The sequence below is a fragment of the Haliotis asinina genome, chromosome 7, assembly GCF_037392515.1.
Source record: "Haliotis asinina isolate JCU_RB_2024 chromosome 7, JCU_Hal_asi_v2, whole genome shotgun sequence".
Classification (NCBI taxonomy): domain Eukaryota; kingdom Metazoa; phylum Mollusca; class Gastropoda; order Lepetellida; family Haliotidae; genus Haliotis; species Haliotis asinina.
The window spans coordinates 3,406,682-3,430,662 of record NC_090286.1 but is presented as its reverse complement, the minus strand read 5'-3'; the positions used below and the strand labels follow the sequence as shown (position 1 = coordinate 3,430,662).

Sequence of the window (23,981 nt, the reverse complement as noted above, 5' to 3'; positions counted from 1 at the left end):
ATTATCAATATGCTGCTGATAGGGGGGTACCCCCACATGCACATGAGGGTGTGTGGGGGACACATGAACTTTAGGCTCCGGGGGTGGCGCCACTATACCCTTTTCACGTGGTTGGGTGTGTGGGATATGTGGGGTGTTAATATCGGGGTTGATACCCAACTTTTGGTCCGCCGTGGCTATAACTATTTCGTTGTTATAACCCACCACTTTTTTTACTCTCAGTTGCATATCACTCGGAGCCATGTACAACCCCACGCCGAACACGTAATTGACTTTCGATCTGGCGTGTTCTAACATTTTTTGGTAACGGTCGATGGCCCGCGGGAGATCAACTGGAGAATTGATAGCATCCTCAACGTTGACAACGAATTGTTTCTGAGCTTCGTAAGCAGTTCCCTTACCGATGATGTTGGAACGCGTTTGCGACTGCGCGCCCAACAGCGCCCACACGTACGTTCGAATCGAGTCGTTCAAGCGTATTGTACCAGCACGAGTGAATCCTTTCGACGTGTCCAGCATGTACATTTTCCACCCGTCTGCGGTTGACTGCTCCACTTTCTGGATTTTGAAAGCAACACCACCTTTAAAGTCCATACGATCATCCCTCCATTCATTACTTGACAAAGCATAGCCCTGCTTAAGTATACCTCGTCTCACTAAATCATCACTAGCATCTTTCACTGGTTGTGGCCCATATTTGGCAGGTTTATGAACAAGATCCTGTATTATATGGAAAAAACTATCCGAACTAAACATTTTTCGTTTCATAAAGTGTGATAGTATATATTGGTTAAATGCTTTTGCCGCGAACCCATCACTGTAAGGAATACCCAACCCGTGGTTCGGCCCCGGCAAACGCCAATCCGTCTTCGGGTTTATTTCGAATTCGTTGCAAATACGTTCGTAGGCCCGTCTATCGTATGGGTTGTTTGTTGCGTCCCACGCTTTGTCCTGTGGGAGGGGGGCGCTGATCTCTTTAAGGATACGTCTGACCTGGTAGTACACGTGGAACTTGAACACAGACTGACTCAACGGTCCACGCCGAGTGTCGGTCAATGTCACACCACACCCCGTTGTAGCGCACCACACGGCAAAGTTGAATTGATTCTGCCAGAACTGCATAGGGTTGTTGAACCAAGCGTGGACTGCCTTGACGTTAGTCACCGAAAGCTTATACTTATCAGGCATATCTATAAACTTGGCATTGAAATACAACCCAGGAGCAACCACGATCTTCATGGTGGAGAAATCTACGTCCAGTTTAGGGTAAAACACACCAGGGGAATACATTTTAAAACTATTATATAAATAAATATATACTCTAATATGTACATAACACTTCCAGGAATAACGAGCGGTGAGGCCGTTCAGCTGACGCACGCGATCGATAACACGTCAGGTCAACTCGAAGTCGCACTCTGCGATATCACCTACCTACCGCAATGGACTAACATTAATATCAGCAACAATAAGCTGTTCGTTAGTGGAACTCGCAGTCAGATAACTGACGGTTACTACAGCGTGTGCTCTCTAAACGACGAGGTCTTCAAACCCCTGGGAGCCGAACTCAAGATGAACGACTCAAACGGCACAGTGGTGTTAATCAACAACGGAAGAACCTCCTTGAGGCTCGGCCGACCATTAGCGAGGATACTCGGTATGTCTCCTGACGAGATAAAACCAACAACAACCGTCACAGGCACGAAGTTACCCGACCTAGCACCGTACCGAGAGCTGTACATTCATCTCGGTCAGGTGAGCACAACGTATAACATTCAAGGAGGTCACCCTTCCACTATACTGAGAGCAGTGCCGGTGAAAACTGAGAAATTCAACGACGGTAGAACCGAGTCGTTTTCACCACGGCAGTATAAGAGATTAACCCAGGGCAACATACCTGAGCTGACAATATCGGTGTTAGATATAAATCATAATCCTGTAAATATAGGATACCTCAGCTTAACGCTTCACGTAACATGACCAGCGCACAAGGGCCCGGAGTGAAAAAATGCGTCAATATCGGGATCTCCGACCTCGGAGACACGCGCGGTTTCGACGCTCCCGGAGTAGATGGTAAATCGTACGCCTTGCAACTGAAAAACAACATTTACAAACGCGTTGAAGTCACCTCCGGTGGAACCCTAAGTGATATAGTAGATACCACAAGAGCAACAGTCAACACTAAGTACACCCTTGTCAACACCGGTGATAATAATTGGGTAATATACCCATCGTTCGGAGGTAAACTGTTCGACTTAGACGATGTTGAGAGCACTACCGTCGTCAAAAACAAACCATATATGCTCGTCTTCACCGAAGATGACAAGTGGGTGTTGTTACCCGAGAACGACTGGTTTATCAATATTAGACTCGTCTCTCCCTACGTGTTTACTGATAACAAAGACAACCACCTAAACAAAGTCGTGAACAATGGAACCCTGCTCGTGGCTTACGTCCCAACTCAGAGACGTAGTATAGTCGTCAGCCCAGTCAACACTATAGCAGCCCACATGCTATCGAGTAAACCAGCCATACAAAACGTGAAATTGCAGTTGGTGTCTGAATTCGAAGGCGTGGTCAAGATACTAGAGAGTCTACCGGCAAACTCAACACTGATCATCAAAGTCTACCTAGGGGAACCATCGGTGAATGAGGTCGAGATCGTGAAGGGGATCAAACTCGGGTGGGTGAAACGACACCAGTATCAAGTTTGCAACGTTTACGTGCGGGTGGGTGTCGGCTCCAACACCAGTCTGCAGGGGGTCAACGTGATCGTGGAAAACAAGATATCACTAATCAATATCTTCCTGCCTGACAACATACACTTCATGGGTATGAAGTTAACCCCTGAATTATTATCAGAAAACCAGTTGGAAATTATACCGTAATAGTATAATAATGACCAGTCATCATCCCAACACTACGCTTAACGACCTGGGAGATACGGAGGGATTCGATCAGCCTGGTGAGGAAGATGAATTATGCATCCTGCACTTCAAAGACAACGTGTACAGACTGGTGTCATTACCAGATTTAAAAGAGCCCAAATGGCTGATCAACTTAACACTCGCCTCACCTTATATCACAACAAAAGAGGGGTGGAAGTTTATCTCTAAGATTAGGAATAACGGTATCTGGCCCGGGGATTTCATTCCGGGGAATGAAGCAACAGCCTCGGTATATTTTTATGAAGGAAAAATTGGATTAATTTCTGGAATAGAAAGTAAATTAACATTTAACAGTAGTTATTTACACGAAAGGCAGCTTGAGATATTCTCCCCCTACACAATCATCATAGAAGTACTCTTTACGTATTTTGACCAGGAAAACTCCTCGAAAGGACGTCAATTTTTACCCGGGGTGGTAGTACACTGGTATACCGAACACTTAGATCAATATTGCCGTATTGTTATACAACGGGATACCCCCACGGGTCCTATAAACCGCTTAATAAGCCTCCCTGGGGTTTTTATTACAACAGAAAAGTCTATTGGCTTAACACCTATTATCATTGATAATAATCTATTAATTATAGGCTTCAAATACATTGATAGACTATTAACTGAAACCCAATTAAAATATTTTTCAAAATATATATTATAGGATGGGTCTGTACCCAGTCGTAGAGGAAGTAGCGAAGACGCTGGAAACCGTAGATGGGTTCCGCTTGAGGCAGTTATGTGATGTGAAACGCCAACTAGAACAAGACCGTGACACGCGGAAAGCACTATGTAAAAAATACAATAGAGCTTTCAATATCGTGGACGGGGCTGACACTACCCTTATGGTAACCAGCATGGGACTAGGGGCGGCAGGTGTTGGGTTGTTAACCACCATCGTGGCTGCACCTATAGTGCTAGGTTTTGAAATAACAGCTGGGGTGGCAGGGTTGGCAGGATTGGCGCTTAAGTTGATATCACGCAGACTGCATCGTAAGGCATTGAAACACGACGAGATCAGGGTTCTGGCCGAAGCAAAGCTCAACACAGTGAGTGAGCGTATTTCCACGGCACTCTCTGACAGTAAGATCTCAGAAGAGGAGTTTCGTTCAATCCTCTCTGAACTCACAAAATATAACGGAATGAAACAAGATATTCGGTCCAAGTCTCGTAAGTCTGCTATCAGCGAGGATGAGAAAAAAAAGTACATAGAACAGGGGATACAAAAAGCCCAACAAGCCTTTATTACGAACACCAAAGAGATCATAGGCGGTTCACGTTAAACTGTTTCATCGAGGTAAACGTGACATAGGCCGGGTAGGGGATTTGTAAGAGAAGAATTATTGATCATACCGTACGGCACAGTGTTACCTCCTACCAAGGCACAGTAATTACCGCCAACTTTTTTATAGTAGGGGTAATAGTAGCAAGAGCTAATGGCCCAACCAAAGCCTTATTTACTAAATAAGGCTTTGTAGAGACATTTCTTGAAAGTGTTTTAAAACCCCCATTCCCTATACTACTTTCAGGGGTCACACAGTTCAAATTTCAGTTTAACTCTTTTTTATCTTACCTTTTATTTGAAACACTTCAAGTTATTCGTACCATCCGTTTTTCCAACCAATTATCATTTTAATGATGAGCTCGGATGAGCGTCTCACATTAGACCCATTTGGGAATCGAACCCGGGGCTCCTGCACATCAGCGGACGCTTTAACCACTAAGCTACCCCACCACCCCGATTGTCTGTGAGATTATATACTGCATGCATTTGTACCTAAAGGATAACACAATCTAATGACAGTATCATACTATTGGAGAAATAGATCCTGGAGGACAGAATGTCGTAGGAGGGAACGAGTATTTTCCCAGTATATTTTCGAACTGTACATTATTCAGTTACATCAGTCGTCACAGTTTAAGATCTTTAAATGTATTTGCTTCAGACGTATCTATTGTATGTCTCATAAGGCAGACACATGCGTTTTCTGATTAAATATGCTTATCCACATCACGTTGTAATTGTGTGCATGCACTCGTCAAAAAACAGAAACGCATGGGCGTGTTCAGCAGTTTATTTCCACATATTTTGACAGCAAAGGTCATTAAGACAAGTTCTGTTTGATCACGTCGTTGTTGTTCTGTATTGCTTCTCACACGAGAGGAGATATCGACTGTAAAAGGACAAACCATATTCATCAATGCATTACGAAATTAACGACGGATGTGAATGTAAAAATGCCATGACCGAATGTTCCTGACCGGAATAACACCACTGGATGTTTAGAAGCAGGGGACTCTCAGTTGCAAGACACTTCAATGTCCACCACAGCACCACATATACATATCAGGATCTGAATATATAGCTGTCCACCCAGCTTACGTCACCAAACATCCAAGTCCTGATATCATTTTATTGCGTCCCCTAAGGTTTGCATAATCATTACTTTTACTCATTTTTTTAAAAGGCGTAGGAAAGAATATGTAATTACAAAATCATTAAATCAAAAGTACACAAATGTACATCTTTGAACCTTTACAGGACCCGTATATTTCCCGCAGACACCCTTGAAATTAACAACCTGGAATCCTCCCGATCCTATTTAATAATGTATAATGACTTTTTATAGCGCATGCTTCCAAAAAAAGTACTTGCTAAACGGCGCTGAAAGGAGAGAGTAAGAAAACCCTATGAGAGGGATAATGTGAATAGATGGGTTTTTCGGGCTTTTTTGAAAGAGTCTTTACAGTTGATTTCTCTGATAGTAATAGGAAAGCTGTTCAAGAGTGATGGGGAAGCAACTGAGAAGGATCTGTCACCCATTGTGGTTTTGGTGGATGGCTGGGAGAGTGCTGGAGCGGAGTGCTCTGCTGGGAACATGGAGAGTTGTTACAAGGTTCTTCAGATATTTGGGAAGATCATCATCGTAGATGCAGCTGTGAGTGAAGAGGAGAAGCTTGAAGTCTGAAGGATATTGGGAGCCAGTGATGGGAGTGATGCTGTCATATCGGGGAACACGGGCAAGGACTCGGGCAGCAGAGTTTTGAATTCTTTGCAACTTGGATAGTATATGACCAGGAATGTTAAAGTAGAGAGAGTTGCAGTAGTCGAGTTTGGAGATTACAAGATTTGTCATGAGTAAGTGAGCAGTGTTATAGTCCAAAAGGTGACGGATTTTGCTTATGTTGTAGATATGAAAGTAGCAGGATTTGGAAAGGGCAGTGATTTGTTGTTGAGGCAACATTGTTTCATCGAAGATCATACCTAATTTTTTCGTTGAATGTACAGGTCTGATAACGTCATCGCCAACTGTGAGACAGAGAGACTGTGGTACTGTCAGGAATTGCTTTCGGGATCCGGTGGTTAAAAGCTCCGTCTTTTTGTCGTTGAGTTTCAGACAGTTTAGCGCCATCCAGATTCCTATTTCTGCGATACAGTCTTGGATTTGCAATGCACAGATTTTCACATACTTGGGTTCGGCAGACAAATATAGCTGGTTGTCATCTGCATAGAGGTGGAAGTTCACAGAATATTTTCAAATGATGTCTCCTATTGGTAGAATGTAAATACTGAACAGAAAAGGACCAAGAACCGAGCACTGTGGGGCACTCCACAGCGGAGTGGCATAGAATCCGAGAGAACAGTGCCAATCTTGACAGATTGGTAAGATAGGTAAGATTTCAGCCAGTTAAGAGCTGTTCCTCTGATCCCTGTCCTGGTGAAAGAGGATGTTGTGATGGATGGTATCGAAGACACTTGATAGGTCAAGGAGAACAACCAGCGTTACCTTTTGATTGTCCATAGCGGACATGATGTCACTGTGTACTTTGACGAGAGCTGCCTCCGTACTATGTCTTGGTTGGTACGCAGATTGAAATATTTCAAAAAGTTTGTGCTTTTTAAGATGGTCAGTTAGCCTTTTGGCAATAATTCGCCCCATACATTTAGAGACAAAGGAAAGGTTGGAGACTGGTCTGTAATTTCTGAAGTCATCAGGGTCTAATGATGGTTCCTTTAGTAATGGTGTGATAACGGCTTGTTTGTAGGCGCTGGGTACCTCACCACTGTTGAAAGAAGTGTTGAATATGTCGAGCAAAGGAAGCAAAAGATGGTCAATGGTTGATTTCGTGAGCCATGTTGGTATAACATCAAGTGATGATGTCTTAGTCTTAGCAGTGACGATGGTCTTTTTGAGTTCCTGGCTTGTGATGTCCCCGATGGTGTTAAGTGCGTCCCTGCGGAATTGCAGATCAGCTGTGATGGAGGATCACTGGTTACATTCTAGGTCAGCGCGAATGTTATCAATTTTGCTGAAGAAAACGTCCACAAATCTTCCCGACAGATCCTTTGCATTGCTGTGCACAGGAAGTGTGCAAGCGCATTATGTTTGAGCAGGTTACTGATGAGCAGGTATAGCTGTCGTGGATTGGTCTTGTTATCCTGGATATTCTGTGAAATGAAAGACTGTTTCGTGGACCTTAGCAATGTGTTAACATCATTCTGGGCTTTTGCATAGAGCTGTCGATGGGTTACGAGCCCAGTTTTCCGCTACATCCTTCCTGCTGCTCGCCGTTTCTTCTTCATTTCACAAATGTTTTCACTGTACCATCCAGTTTTGGGACGGATGACTACTGTACGTGTTTTCAATGGTGCGTGACTGTCCATGATCTTCCCGATTGCCTGTCGAACCTGCGCACCTTCTCATCAACAGTCTCTGATGAGAGTGAGTGAGTGTGTGTGTCATTGCGCTTCTTTTAGCAATATCCCATCAAAAACACAATGGAGGATTTATTTCAGTAAGTCAAGGTAGACTCCCTTTATACAACTATTCTTTAAGATGTTGAAATATATGTATTACATGACAATATATGTCTTTTCGCAGGTACGTAACAGGTATCAAGAAAACAAGTTTGAACACTAAGGTAAGTGGGCCGCAGTGACATGAGCATTATACTTTTTTTAACAGCAGTGTGGAAACCCTTCGCAGGCGATTTCCACAACAAACCACAATGAAGAGTTCTGTAAAGTGACAACAAAGCATTCCACACGGTCTATTTCACACAGACGTATTCACGAGTGACGTATTGTGAACACACCTGCATGTATTCACCTTGACTGTGACACAACAACGCCTCTCTCCAGTGAGAGCCTAGCAGGAAGTTATGTCGGGTATTGAGGTGAGGCGAGTCACTGTCTCCAAACACCGACGTGTGTACATGTAATGAATAGCTGTGAGTTTAACCGTGGACTATAACTGTTTAGCTTATGTGTTTCGTCTACAGTTGACCCTTGCCAGTTTCGGCGTTAGGGATACCACCACACTGACTGCCATATAGAATATAAGTGCATTTGGACGAATACCCCCTTTCAATATTTCATTACCAATGTTGTATTCAGTTCTAAACATAATCTACTCATGTCACAATTCATTACTTGATTCCCGAAAACCTACTTTGAGCAGGAAAGGGTCTATCACATGACCTGGTTTAATTTTGCAATGAAGGGTCTACATTGTTCTCATTGTCTGTCGTTTTTCAAATGACATCAGGAGATAGTTATTTTTCCTAATACAAATACACCTTCAAATAGTTACTTAAAAGGGACTACTATATCGTGCAATGAGATTGCCAGGTATAAGAACTAAGGGTCGTATCTGGCATTCCGTTCACTGTCTCATTGAACGTTTAAAAGTAACACTTAAAACTAAGACCTGTGACAATATAAAATGAAAACCAAAAACCTGCTTACCTGCTGAGAGGCTGAGACTAGCCATCCAAATCACAACACTCGCCCACACCGCCATTGTGTGACACTGCCACGACGACCAGGAAGAAAATAACATTTCTATGTATATCAATTTCATAGGACAAATCAGACTGCCTGACGTACTTTTCACATGACATAAAAACCATTTGATCCGCCATACACCCAAACTACAATTAGTGAGAAGAAAACAAAACATGTTCACGTTTGCTGCATACGTATGTCATCATATGAAAGTAACACATCAGCGCCCTATACATTGTGTTACAGACCCTGGTAATAGATTAGTGCACTATACATAGCGTTATAGAACCTGGTAATAGATTAGTGCACTATACATAGCGTTATAGAACCTGGTAATAGATTAGTGCACTATACATAGCGTTATAGAACCTGGTAGGGGCGGTGGGGTAGTGTAGTGGTTAAGGCGTTCGCTCGTCACGCCGAAGACCCGGGTTCGATTCCCCACATGGGTACAATGTGTGAAGCCCATTTTCTGGTGTCCCCCGCCGTGATATTGCTGGAATATTGCTAAAAGCGGCGTAAAACGTAACTCACTCACTCACTCATAGAACCTGGTAATAGATTAGTGCACTATACATAGCGTTATAGAACCTGGTAATAGATTAGTGCACTATACATAGCGTTATAGAACCTGGTAATAGATTAGTGCACAAACCAATGTGTTATAGATCTTGGGAGTCGATTAGCGTAGATCTTGGAGTGAATTAGTGCAATATACATTGTCTTGTAAATCTTGCGAGTGCACACGGTCGGATTAAACGATACATGGAGTGAGCGTGCCTGCGTGCCTGCGTGTATACATACATACATACATACATACATACATACATACATACATACATACATACATACATACATACATACATACATACATACATACATACATACATACATACATACATACATAATAGTTGTACACTTGTGTTTGTCCTTTTATATTTATAATTACAAACAGCGATTAGAGTCCATACATGAAAGCTATGGGCTTAGAAAGCTTATCACTGAACCTACTCGGATAATAGCACACTGGCGTACACTGATAGTTTTCATCTTTGTTGCAAATCATGATGGGGATGACGACGATTACATTGTGTGTGTGTGACACACGATAAATATATATACATGGGGGAAGTGAATTTCTTCCTGGTCGGTGCTGCACTGTGTCACAATGGCGGTGTGGGCCAGTGTTGTGTTATCTGTGATCAGTCTCAGCCTCGCAGCAGGTAAGTACATTTTAACCTTCATGGGTATCGGTTGTTTTAACGCATGCAGTTACCGCTACCGTTGTGGCCCTAATAATCACGGAGTAGCATATACAGTCTCGACTGGATATCAGTTCGTATTAGAAAAAGCCATTCTAGCGAAACTCATTGTCAAAGTATGATTGTGTCATGTTTTAGATTCTTCCCTGCTCAGCGTAGTGACTGTTAAATCAAGGAATGCGACATGAGAATATGGTAGTATTTCCTCCAACTGCTTCTCACACGCTATATGGCAGTCTAAACCCATGGGACAAATTATACGGCATGATATACATAAGCAGCTATCATTCAATTCAAAATTATTCATTCTGTGTAAACAAGTCGACGTATGGAGATGCAGATACCTGTCTCACCACCCGACAATACTTCCTGACGAGACAGATCGTTGTACTGATACCGGCCGTGGTTAACACAAGCAGCGTATTTCATAATACCGTCGCACCTGAATGTGCATCCATGAAAGGAGACCCAGTTCAAATTCAAAGTTTTGTTGTCAATTTATGGAACCAGTCACGGGGTTATTTATGTGATTACCGGTTGATGAATTTGTCTGAACATACTTCATAAAGCATCATTGAGAATATAAGTCACACGTCATCCTGTGTGTGTAATAAGTTGCTATACACTTCAGTACTGATGAGTTCCTCGAACACCCATGAAAGGGCAACAATTATGTGCAACAGCAGTGGCGTATCTGAGGTATGACCAGTGCCCTATGCGCCAGCTGAAGAGGAATGCCACTGAACACTTTCTATGAAAGTCAGATAAGCTATCCCAGTTTTATCCCACATATGGATCCATTTTTAAACATCTAGGTCGAGAAGCACTGTGTTGGCTTGACTGTTCAAATAGCTCGCCATACTCTCCGTACACACGCCCCTTTACAACAAACAGTGAGTAAATGAATGAGGATCTACAGTGTTGTTCTTTCCTTTAGTTCGAAAGTTTCATATACCGGCATGTATGTGCCCTGATTGAAAGTAAAGTCTCGTATTGCCCGCCGACATATTTCACACACATTGCATCCCAATAACGTTGCTCTTGCTGCTGATGACTGGACTGTCAGTACGTTCAACTCGCTTTGTTACTCACTGGAAGCACCAAAAGTGGTACATACGTTACATTTTACACATAGTTATATAGAAATTACCACAAGGTGGAATATATATCATTTAGAAATCGTGACAATATTTTGAGGATATGCAGCATATTATTCCGAACAAGTTGCTAATATTTTGACATGTCGCCAATTTGTGGAGAATTTCTTAATTTAGAAATCTCTTCACGGGGGATGTTCGTCCAGAGTATGCCAGAGCATGCAGGGTTGAACGTCAGTAGTAAATAGTTACAGACATGTCTGCAAGACGTGTATGGAGACATTGATGAGCCAGATTCATGAATGTATAAATAATAAGTCATTTATCTCTTTGCATTTATTAAGAACTAGACCATTTACTGATAACTCATTTTTTACTAATCAGTTAAAATCATGTAACCAAAACAACGTATGGACACTGACCCCTGCCGACTTCATGACTGAGCGTCAAGCCATATATCTACTTCAGAAAACTCCGACAGAATATTTTTCTGAGCAATTTCATCGATACTGTTCCAAAGTAAACATCGCCAGAACAACGCCCATCGTTACTTTTAGAACGCGAAAACATTATGTGAATAATTTCGAGCCCCGAGACATGGGCGAATTATTTACAGTGACTGTAATCTGGAAATAAACAGAACGTTCAGTAACTGTAACTAGAATTAATGCAGATAATTATTGATTTATGTTAGATGTCAAAATATTCTCCGAAATTATAATCCATACAAACGAAAACTTTACAGACGGTCCATTATTTATGTTACACTGTGTTTTCACATAGTACTGAGTGCCAAAATGTCTTCGATTTTCAAGTCGACACACTCTTCAAGTGATTTCAGCTGGAGACCATTTTGCACTGCCTCTAAGGTACTCGAGAAGCATGTAGAGCTCGGAGCTATACAAAACGTACCAAACACCCTGTGAGAAAAGGCCTAGAGTTTCGAAGCTCACTTAGCTCTAAGGTAGTCGTAAGTGCCATGCATTAAATTAATTTACGACCATACGTAAACAAGACAATTTTACTCACAAACAAACAATTACTCTCATGACGGTATATGGTGTTCATTCAGTAAATGAGTTATTTCCACACTTCCTTGTCACAAACTTTCTTTCTAATTTTTAAACTATTATTCCTTCGTGTGCTTTGAAAAAGCCTGGGAAAATATATTTACATGTTAGCTAGTATATTTATTGAAGAAGTAAAAAATCATCATTTCTACACGTAAGAAGTATAGAATTATAAATACTGTTTAATTTATTAAATCACACAAAAACGTAAACAAATTATGTGAGAAGCATAGTGTAAGGAACGACAGTGAGATGTGTCCAAAGAAATTTGTTTCACAACAAACAGATATACATACATGTATATGTGATTTTCATCTTGGTCGGTGTGACACAATGGCGGTGTGGGCCAGTGTTGTGTTTTGAGTGGCCTGTCTCAGCTAACGCGACAGGCAAGTAGGGCTCGGACGTTTCAACTTTGAATATTCATTATGACAATTAAAAATAACAGACACCCCTCTCGATATGTACCTGGTACCGGGTACTTACATTGCATCATATAGAGTATCGTCGAAGGAGTGTCCATATCAGGAAAAATATTCTCGCGGTATCATTTGATAAACGATAGACAATGAAAGCAATGTATATCGTCCATGATCAAAGTATTATTGTGTCGTGTTTTACACCCTCCAAAATCTATGTCGCTGTTGTCTAACACAGTCGACTCAAGGGACAACTGTACACGAGAGTCACAGCAACTATCCTCACCAGTTGCACGGGCTGTTGGCGTGGCCTAATGGCTCGTCACGTCACGCCACGTCAAAGACCCGGGTTCGATTCCCCACATGGTTACAATATGCTGCGCCCATTCCTGGTGTCCACCGGAGACATTTTTCATCTTATATATGTTACAGTCAATCTGTGAAATTAGTCATTAGAAATTAGTCAGGCGCGAGTCGTCCAAAGCTATCGAAGAGCAATCAGAAGGAGAGCCTGAGAGTGTCCAGCAGGATACGGTGATGGGGGACGTTGATCAGCGACACATCAACATTCACTCCGAGCGGAATATGGCACAAACGTCCCAGCTGAAACAGGCCGAGAGGATGGTGAAGAGAAGCTGTGTGGAAATGGTTGCCGGAAAAGTGGGTGACAACGTCGCTGTGCCTATTCCTCTTGTCGACAGGGGAAGAGGAGACCCAAGGAATATTCTCGTGATTGTGTTGGACAGGAATGAAAACGACTTTACACCATCTGCGTGAAAGAAGGGATTCTCAAGGGAAAATATTCGCGTAACCAGTAATCTGTCCTCAAACTCTGCTGACAGAGCAAGATGTCACCCAAACGAAGACCATCAGCTTGAGACAAGCCGTGCTCGGGACATAAAAACTGTCAAACCAACAGCTGCAAGTGCTTCAAAAATAAAGTCAAGTGTTCAAGCCGCTGTCATAATAGTTGAACTGTAAAAATAAATGATATAAAGTACGTATTATGACAAAGCCTACAGTTTCACCAGATTTGAGATGTAGATGCTTTATCCAGCTTCACGATTTGAATTGTAAGTGCGAAATGAATGCAATATAACATGTATGGTCTGTAAGTGACTAGAGTATTGTTGTTAGTCATTTCACGTAATGCCTGACCCCCAATTTCAGTCATTACACGTAATGTCGTTTCACGAACTGCCTAACCACAATCAGTCATTACGCGAAATGCCTAAATCGTTTAGGCATTCCAATTTCAGTCATTACACGTAATGTCGTTTCACGAACTGCCTAACCACAATCAGTCATTACGCGAAATGCCTAAATCGTTTAGGCATTACGTGAAATGACTGATTTCACAGACTGACTGTAACATATACACACCTCGATGTGTGGACTCGAAACGCCTCACTAGGCGACTTTATTTCCTGTTAAGACAATAACGGGCGAGACAGCATGGCGGTTGTGCTCTTATCACTACCTGCTGGTGATTTTGTTTGAACATACCCTTCAAACAGCATTAGTGTCTGTTGAGAAAATATGCGTGTACTAAACTGAGACATTTGTACGTCGTCACGCACTCAAGAAGTGATAAGTCCCCATGGCAGGCAACATTAATAACAAACGGTGAGTAAGTGAGTGAGGACCTTTTGCCACATCAGCGGCAGACACTTCACACTCGTACATATAGGGCCAACAGTTCATTGTTTTTCTTTAATTCAGTGCGAGGGTTTTACATAGCGCCATCGATGTGCCCTGATTGCAAATAGAGTTTCGCCCACGACTAGACTAACGGGATTAGGTGGCAGCCATGCTCCCCGATTTAGTTGACATGCCAGTTAGGGAGATCGATGTTCATGCTGTTGAGGACTGGAATGTCAATACCCTCAACTTACACTATTACTCAAATGAGACTTTTCAGTTAATAAAGACTATTCGTTTGGCTTCAAAACCTATATGTTTATTGAGGCATCGTCTGAACAACAAAAATATTAACGTTTCATTTAAACGTGTGACAGTTTAGAAAAGTGACCATATCTTTCTTATATTTCAGAATTCATACGTTGACACTTTTAAATGATTTCAGTAAGTTTTAAAAATGCAGGAAGCCCAAGTGAAAATGAAGGTCCAAGCACTTAAATTGTCCCAGTTACATTAATCTATGTAAGAGTAAAATCATGTGTTCACTATGTTGACACTTGCAAGGACTTTTTTCCCCCGTTTAACTTATGCCAAGGATGTGTTTTTGTGCTTTAGACATTACATCCAGCTCTTCCCCGATTCAGTTCCAATTTTCATACCACCTTTTTCAGATTTATATAATGTATGATAAAACTGTTCCAATGAAGCAGCTTCGCATATTTTCGGAATATTCAGATGAATGGAAGTTTGGTTTCCAAGTGATATACAGATACTGTTAGATTACCTCAGAGACTGTCGAATTATTAAGCAAAGTCTGATACACATTGACCATTCACTTAGACATATAAACTTACCTGTGTGGTGCATGGGAAAGGCAATGTCCAATGTTCAGTCAAATGTCAATCATTATACCCCGGATTTCTATTTAATGATGAAATATTAACATGTAAAATCAGAGTAACATCACTGAGTTCAGAGGCTGAACGTCAATGGTAAATACTGAGATATACGTCTGCGAGACGTAGACATTAATGAAATAGATTAGATCATAAATAATAATTGAAAAACAGCATAAATATATATTTATTCTGACCTAGTCAGTTAACTGTTGACTGAGTTCATTTAACATTCATTTAAAATCAAACAGTAAAAATAACTAAAATACCAGGCAGAAAATTGGTACCCTTTCTTCGATTTCTCAACTGGAGTTGGAATTTATCAGTGTCAACTAACAGATTAGAGTTGATATTTGACCACATGCACGCCTATACGTGGCCAGGTGACCCATAGTTATGGAGTGATAACTTGCGTCCTTTCTGTAAAACTTACAAATATATTTCTATGATCATTATAATTTCCTTTGTGTCAGAAGCATTATTCTGACAGTCTCAAAATCCACGTCTACCTGCCCCCAAAAAACGATAAACTTCTGTCTTGGCCTAGCGAGAAGCCTAACAAAACCAAATGACGCATGGACAGATACTGAAACCGTATTTGAACAAGGTCTGGGTAAATCGAGTTATGCCATTTAAACATGTTTCTTTCAATTTTCCTGCCTGTAAGCAATTTATGGTTGAGAACATAAACACGTGCTTTGGCTAAGAGTGAGTGAGTGAGTTTAGTTTTACGCCGCTTTTAGCAATATTCCAGCAATATCACGGCTGGGGACACCAGAAAATGGGCTTCACACATTGTACCCATGTGGGGAATCGAACCCGGGTCTTCGGCGTGAAGAGCGAACGCTTTAACCACTAGGCTACCCCACCGCCCGCTTTGACTAAGAACAAAATGGATCAGGGAATGGTAAATGTATAATTTATTTCTAGATTCAAGGATTCACCAGCTGCAGGCTCTGTAACAAAAGCTGGTGTTTAAAGGTCACATGCAACGTAAAATACAACTGATTCTGATACCTTTCGGCATGCACTTACCGAAACAAATCATCAAAAATGCCAATTCAACCTATAAAGTTGAAAAAAAACGCGATGAAAAGAAAGCCCGCGAAATCGGAGTTCAAACGATTTTCTAAATTTCTCCCAGCGCTGGGGGAAAAAGTGGTTTCAACAGCTGTTCCCGCTGCGCCCATGACGTATGCGCAGTGAATAAGTTCGCAGAGCTTGAAACAGTATGAGGTCGTGAGTAGTAGTCTAGTCTTGGTTGTGTACACAAACAAGTAAATAATCTACTCGTTACATAAAATAACCGTGTTGATTGTGGTAAGCAGAATGACAGTTTCCAGCCCCGCAGTAGTTCACTATCTCTACAGAGATGATCTTTGATTGAATCGGACGCAAATTCGGAGAACATGTACGCGGGGATGTCAATACGTTTTGAACCTTGCATAGAAAAACACAAAATATTGGTATGAACCACATTTATTTTTCAACATAGTCCCCTTGTGAGTCAAGACACTTGTTCCATCTTTTCTGCCAGGCGCTGATGCCATCTCTGTAGAAGGCGTCATTTTGGTCCTCAAACCAAGCCTCAGTAGCAGCAATAAGCTCATTATCATCCTGAAATCTACGACCACGCAAGTGTTTCTTGGATTTGGGAACAGATGGTAATCACTTGGTGCCAGGTCTGGAGAGTAGGGGGGATGCGGCAAGATTTAATACCCGCATTCCTGGACAGAAGCAGCTGCAACGCGAGAGGTGTGTACTGGAGCCTCGTCTTGATGTAGAAGAATACTACGTCTGATCTTGCCCTGGCGCTTCTCCTTGATTGACTGTCACATTTGCCTCAACAACTTAGCGTAATATTCCCCATTCATTGTTCTTCCTTTTGGTAAGTAATCTATGTGGATGACGCCTTTGCTATCCCAGAAGACTGTCGCCATTACCTTCTGCACTGATCTGGAGGCTTTATACTTTTTGGTCCTGGGAGAAGTGACATGTTTCCATTACATGGATTCTTGTTTGCGCTCAGGATCATTGTCTTGGATCCAGGTTTCATCACAGGTTACTAGCCTAAAGTGAAAATCTTCTGGATTCTTGTTATATCTGGTTAGCATGGAGTTGCTTATGGTGACCCTTGTTTGCCTCATTTCACCTGTAAGCATTCTTGGCACCCATCTTGCGCACACCTTAGACATGACGAGATGTTCATGAAGAATTGTCTCGATGGATCCTTGTGAAATGCCTGTGGTCTCCCCTAACTCGTGGAGTGTGATTCGACGATTTTCCAGCACAAGTCTATGCACTCTGTCAATGTTTTCCTGGCTAGTGCTTGTTGTTGGGCGACCTGGACGGGGGGTTATCTTCAAGACTCTCTCTACCATGCTTAAATTCATTGACCCATCGTTTGATGATAGCAGATGAAGGGGAAGACTTCCCATAAACTGCTGAAAGCCTTTCTTCAATGTTCTTCGCCGAGTTTCCTTCAAGAACTAAAAACTTAATTACTGCTCTATACTCAATTTTATTCATTTTCACTGCCGTGAGGGGGTCTCTTTCTGTCAATGTGAGCTGTTCAATAACTTCTGAGAGTAGGATACCAAAATTTATATATCGCATCAGCTACACCAGAAGGTTCAATGTCGTACCATAGGCTGTGACACCTGGGTATGAAAAATGCTCAAGGCTCAAAACTTATTGACACCCCCTCGTATCTACAAAACCCAACATCTCTATATACACTCTTTGTGGATAACAACTTCTTCTAGTGCATATGATTTTGTTTGACAACTGTATATGAATCCATACTGAAACGACGCAGCAAGTACAATAAAAGAAGTTGTTATCCCGAAGTCTTGTTTCGAGGGAAGTAAGCCCAAGTACAAAATATTGCACTTTTGAATCGCGATTGTACACTTATAATTCTGTCTACTTATTTTTTACAAGCAGCAATGTATATTATATGTCATGAATCATTGATAATTGTATTTTATTTATGTTTGATTTTTTTGTTGTTGCTTGTGACCGTTACGAAATCAGTTTCAAATGGGCAGTTTGCTCATAGTGATTGTATCCATGCTGCACATAACCTTTAGATTATTGCGTTCTTGAAATATTTTTGTGACAAACTAGGTATGTTAATCACATCGATATCCTGTTTTTCATGCATTGAATTATCTTTATCATATAGGTTCAAATGGCAACAGTTCTGTGTACGGTAATGTTCCTTGGGCAATGCACATTAAACAATCATTCATTTATACACAACACAGCATAGCGATTCTATCACACGCTAAATTTAAAAACGACAATAATCATCAGGATTTGCACGCAGCAGCTTGGAGTGTATGTTATGAATAATCTGTTGGGTTTCTCTCATGAGGTGTACATGGAGACGTAAGTGAGAAATAGGTGTAGGTACCCCTACTGCGTCGAATAATCAGTTGCATATGCAATCAACACACATTAGTGTTTATCTACTAATTACAAAATTCATTTTCACCTGTCGAATTTATAACTACAGATATATATGACTTCTCGACAAAAAGGATACTACGAATGATTTGAAGCTGCCTTCAAACGTCAACTGAAATGGAGACTGAGACTATTTGTGTGATATATTTTAACGCATGAATAAACACATAATTTATCAAACGATACTTTGTTCAGTGCCACATGCTGAAAAAAAGAATCCTGAATCTGGATTCGATCCAGGCATTGGGAGGTGATGCAACTCCGTACAGATAATTGTTCCAACTAATCAAATATGTGTCACGGTGTATAGGATCTGCTGCAAATGGGAGACAGGATGTGGCCCGGGACAAACCAGCATGGATGAGTACCACACGTCAAATCTCACAGTCTGCTGCTAAAGCTGTAGATGGAGTGACTACTGCAGTTAACGAGACGTACTCAGTCCACACCAGCGTTTATGAAGCTACAGCCTGGTGGAAGGTGGATCTACAGACACCAGTACAGTCACCACTGGTTAACATCTACTTCAGAACAGACTGTAAGTATGTCCACTTTTGTTGAAGCATGTCCCCGCTACATAAACTCACCTTGAACCTTGGTGTGTCAGACTCATAGTAATCAAACAATACTTAATCCAATAAGCTGCCTTTATGGATTGCTGTTCTAGTCTTGATAGTACAACACATGGTAATAGTATAATAATATAACATGACAATAGTACAACACACCATGGTAATAGTATGACACATGGTGATAGTATGAATGAAGCATGAGTAAATTGAATAGTGGTTGAACCATTCTCATTACTTTTAGACTATAAGTTCTTTAAGCATGGCCACATCCAGTGGCAGGGCAGGTCCCCTACCAATTCGACGAAGTGTGACGCACGATGATTCTTTATTGGTCCCTATTATAATTGTATGCTCATTAGAATCTGTTTGAAACTTTCGTTGTTCCAGGAGAAAAATAAAACGAAAATGGTTTGCATTTTTACAATGCTCAGTTTTCCACTATGGTACCGTCTCTAAAATGGGACAATGTGCAGATAAGTGTACTTAATTAGGTAACATATTATGCTTAGGTAGTTGGAGATCAACGATTTAATTCTTAAATTGACTCCTTTACTTTAAAAGCTTTCATGGAATGTAAAGGAACTGACTTATTTATGCAAAACGTGTATTAACAAATTGAAACCTGAACATCTCACGAACATCCTTGATCCCATAAAATGTTTTCTCATGAACTACACATCATAGTTGATGAATGTATCCTAAAGTGCTTATATACGATACATCCAAAAATTCGGTGAGTGATGACACATTACATATTATTACGCTGCCTCAGTAATGCCTGCAGCTTTGAAAATATGTGGTTGTTTATGAAGGAATGAACCATGAAATCATATTGAAACAAACGTGTGATGTATTTTTTAATCTTAAATGTCAGTATATTTACAGGTGGAATAGGGTGAGCGAGTTAAAATTTAAGTCACATCGGCAATATTTCAGCCGTATTGTGACATAAACTTGTTCTAAATTGATAATACATACATATAATATATAAAACTTGGTCAACAAAGGACATTAACATATTATCACAAAATAAGGTAAAACTGGATATCATCTGTTTATACACAATACAATGTAGAAATGGGTTATTGATCACAAGCAACTGAAGGTAGATCACCATACTAGGGACCATGGGTACTCACAGCAATTTTGCTACCTGCATGGACCCTTGCTGGTTACATACATATGGTAAGACTGTGCATTGAAAGCCAATACATATTTAGTGAGCATTTTAAAAAATCTTAGAGTTTTTGAAAATAATTCGTATGGCGATTGCATCATTACAGTGATTGATATTAGCATAAACCGTTTATGTGATTCAACTATTACCAGGCTAGATATAGAACGCCAGCATATCACACCAACCATAGGCATGCCACGGAAGCTATAAGCTGCTTCTCTCAGACCTTAAAAGTCATGTACGTCTCAAATTGGTATAAATCCTCGTCCATTTGGTCAAAAAGTTTAATGATAAACTGTATTGAAACTACCATTGTAGCAGAACTATACACCATATATCTTTTAAATGTAACGTTGAAATAACCCTTTTTTTCGATTTCGTAGTTGCTCGGATGATAATGTTTATACCACAACTCTAACCTGTAATCTGACTGTCGTTGTTATCACTGCTAGTTTCATGCAGGAGGGAAATAGATCCATACATACAAGGGGAGAACAAAACGTTACATAGAACTCACTACCTGAAGTGGTGAAACAGCAATGCCGCTAATACTATACCATACATTCATTCTCCATGTGGTACCCGTAAAGATTTCAACACCTCGCAACAAACAGTATTAATATGGTGATAACTGGAAGAGTGATACCCGTGTTCCTCACACGACGCGTCAGAGCTAATCCTTCTTCCTTCATCCGTGAATGGTCGTGTAAAGAATAAAGAGGTAAGTTGTTATCCAAAACACGTATCAGTAATTCATGTTCGTTCAGCTTCTAAATGCCTTTCAAAAGCTTCATTCGACAAAATAATGTATTGTTACGAATAAGAATTTACCGTAACAAACTATTTAAGAAATCTCCTGTGAACCAGCAAAACAGAACCAAGACAAGTTGTTTACGTTCAAATTCTATTATTGTTTTTCAACGAGAGCAAGGTATACAAAGTCACAAGTCCAATGACCCATATAACAATGCAGATTACAAATACAATTTAAGAGGGACAAAATCTAAGTCAGAGAGTCACAAAATACAATATAGCAAACTCACCAAAGTCTTGGTGTGAGAGAGAATCAACTATGGCAGAATGTCAACACAGCGATCGGTGCGACAGCAGATAATGTAGATTTAGGCGTTGACGGGATTTTGATGATCAAGCGTGTTGGCAGTAACTCCAGCAGATATGAATGAATGTGAGAGTGAGTGTCGGCAACCAGCCTATTTATACATAAACGAAGTCATTTCCCGAAAGTTCGGGCACAAACAAACATCGTCAACACTGTAGAATGCCCTAGAATAAGTCTCCCGGAAGTAAACATCGAAAACTAGGAGCAGATAAATTCCGGAAAACAAAAATTATAAAAGTGTTGACCAGCTATTAAAACGAAATGTGACCCATCATAGCTATTATTCAAAACACTAAATGTTGTGACCCAATAATAAGTACTTGATTAATAACAAAAATATACAGAATATACACACTCGTAACAGTATTCAAAAATTATTACCCATGCATCATCCAAAGCACTATGCATATTTGTTTCCGCTACTGGAAGGCCACAGGTCTGTAGTACGACACATTTATGAATGAATATTTACACGCACATGTGTTATACTTAAAGAATAGGAAATAATCAACTGTAGGTAATTACATTGTGTTCTGAGATTATTCTGTTCCAAAGAGCATGACATAGTACACAAACCTTGAGAGCTTTTCAAGTATAGAGTGTTTTTTGTTGTTGTTGTTGTTTATGTGCTAGGAATTTATAAAATTTAGATGGTCACGATAATATTTCTCAATATACAACTCTCTCGTGGAATTATGGGCAGGGCAGATTAAACGAACATGATATTCATATTTCATTTTGATAAGACCACATAGTTTGCAAGTTCTATTTTCTTTTTTGACATTTTTAAATTTTCCACTTCCGACAAATAAATCATGTGAAGAACTTTTCAATCTGATTAACGCTATCCTGTACGTTTTCACGTTTAGACATCAAAGATAAATTTTACACTCAAACACCTTATAATGCAAACATTTACTGGAGAGTGATATCTTTTCAAACCATTCTTGCGAGTAGATATCTTTAAATCTTCGTGTTAGTTCTAAAATAAATTCCCCTTCAATCAACATACTGATCATTCACAAGAGATCCAAACCCTTCCGAGAATAGAAACTTTCTAACAGAAGAAACCCAATTTGTATGTCCATTTTTATCGAATAGCTGCATGATATTGTAACACTTCTTTGGTAGACTATAAGAAGGCATCTTTAGTAATTTTAACCAATATTTTATAACTCGGATATCTGTAAATAAGTGAATCGATAGCATGGTGCAATAATTTTTTATGTAGATAATTACATAATTACATAATACACAAGTACATGGTTCATTTTAGATAAGCGTCGACGTAATGGCCTTCAGCTCTTCAACTCTATGACAAATTCATCTGATCCCAAAGAAGGAGATCTATGTCACACAGTTATTGGACGTGGTGACGGTACAGACATCCCTGATATCCTGAATGTCACCTGTCCTGGGACCTGGCGTTACCTGACTGTCTACACAGAGACTGATAATGATGGTGCTGGTGCTGCGTTGGACTTTGTTGAAGTGCAGGTGTGGAGTAAGTATAAACGCAATGACCAGACTAGAACGATGTATACAGACAATAATCTGATAACACAAACCAGTGGTTGATGTCACGAGCAAATTAGACAAAAAGTGAGCACATAGAAAGTATTGGCGAAGTTGTGGATTTCTGACAGATTTACCAACTGTAGACGGATTCATTTTTCAGTGGCAGATATGAAACTTATCTAGAAAACAATTCTGATTACTATGCGTCTTAATTTTAAAACATACAGATACTGTAATCTGAATACTGATTGTTAGTGATAAATTAAGACTCCATGCAAGTTTCAGTTTCCATCTAATTACCTACTATATGTATGCTCAAATGATAATAATATACTGACATGTTTGCACCTATAATTTGGTGAATTTCGTAAAGGTGAAATATACATTATTCGAAATGTATTTCTACAAATACGTAAAACCCCGTGTTTCGTGTCAGTTCTGCCTAACATTGAGGTTTTGTTGAAAAACATCAAACATATATCGGACTGCCCTCTGACCAAAACTTCACATCCGCTTCACAGTGAGATTTCCTGACAACTCCTACGATTACATCTGCCTATCTGAAGAACGATACATGAGTATACCAGTCAACCCCTTTACGCGACAGAAATGCCCACTCGCGTTACGACCGTCTACGATGAACCATACCCACCTGGTCTACAATGAGAAACTGCTCCAACCACTCAGCACGTAACTTCCGCATCCACCCACCCAGCTTACAGTCAGACCTACTGACACGATCCCAGTGACGAGGCCCACCAACTCGATCAAAGATTAAACCTTCCTTTCCTCACTATTCCCATACATCCCCTCTGGTCTATGGTCAGACCTACCTATCCTCTGTAGCATCAGACCTTCCTTGTCTGTATGATTGGGTGTACATACGTCAGCATGAATCAACAACTGAGACATGCTTAACTAGTACTTAATTGATCTGCCAGTATAAACATACCTTCCCGTAAATGTCTCAGTTGTAGAAGATTTGATACTTATTGTGACGTCATGGCTGTA

At 40.6% G+C, this 23,981-nt stretch overlaps 2 protein-coding genes across 2 annotated transcripts in view; one reads left to right on the top strand and one right to left on the bottom strand.

Moving 5' to 3' along the window:
* LOC137291600 (uncharacterized) overlaps positions 1 to 23,981 on the bottom strand; it is a 210,965-nt gene that overhangs the window by 46,927 nt on the left and 140,057 nt on the right. The gene's annotated exons all lie outside the window — the stretch shown is intronic.
* Positions 18,886 to 23,981, top strand: part of LOC137291058 (multiple epidermal growth factor-like domains protein 10) — a 30,488-nt gene continuing 25,392 nt past the window's right edge. Inside the window, exons 1-2 of the mRNA XM_067822337.1 lie at positions 18,886 to 19,121; positions 22,729 to 22,956. Of these exons, the coding sequence (XP_067678438.1) occupies positions 18,944 to 19,121; positions 22,729 to 22,956 (406 nt within the window). The 5' untranslated portion in view covers positions 18,886 to 18,943. The remainder of the gene's footprint in view (positions 19,122 to 22,728; positions 22,957 to 23,981) is intronic.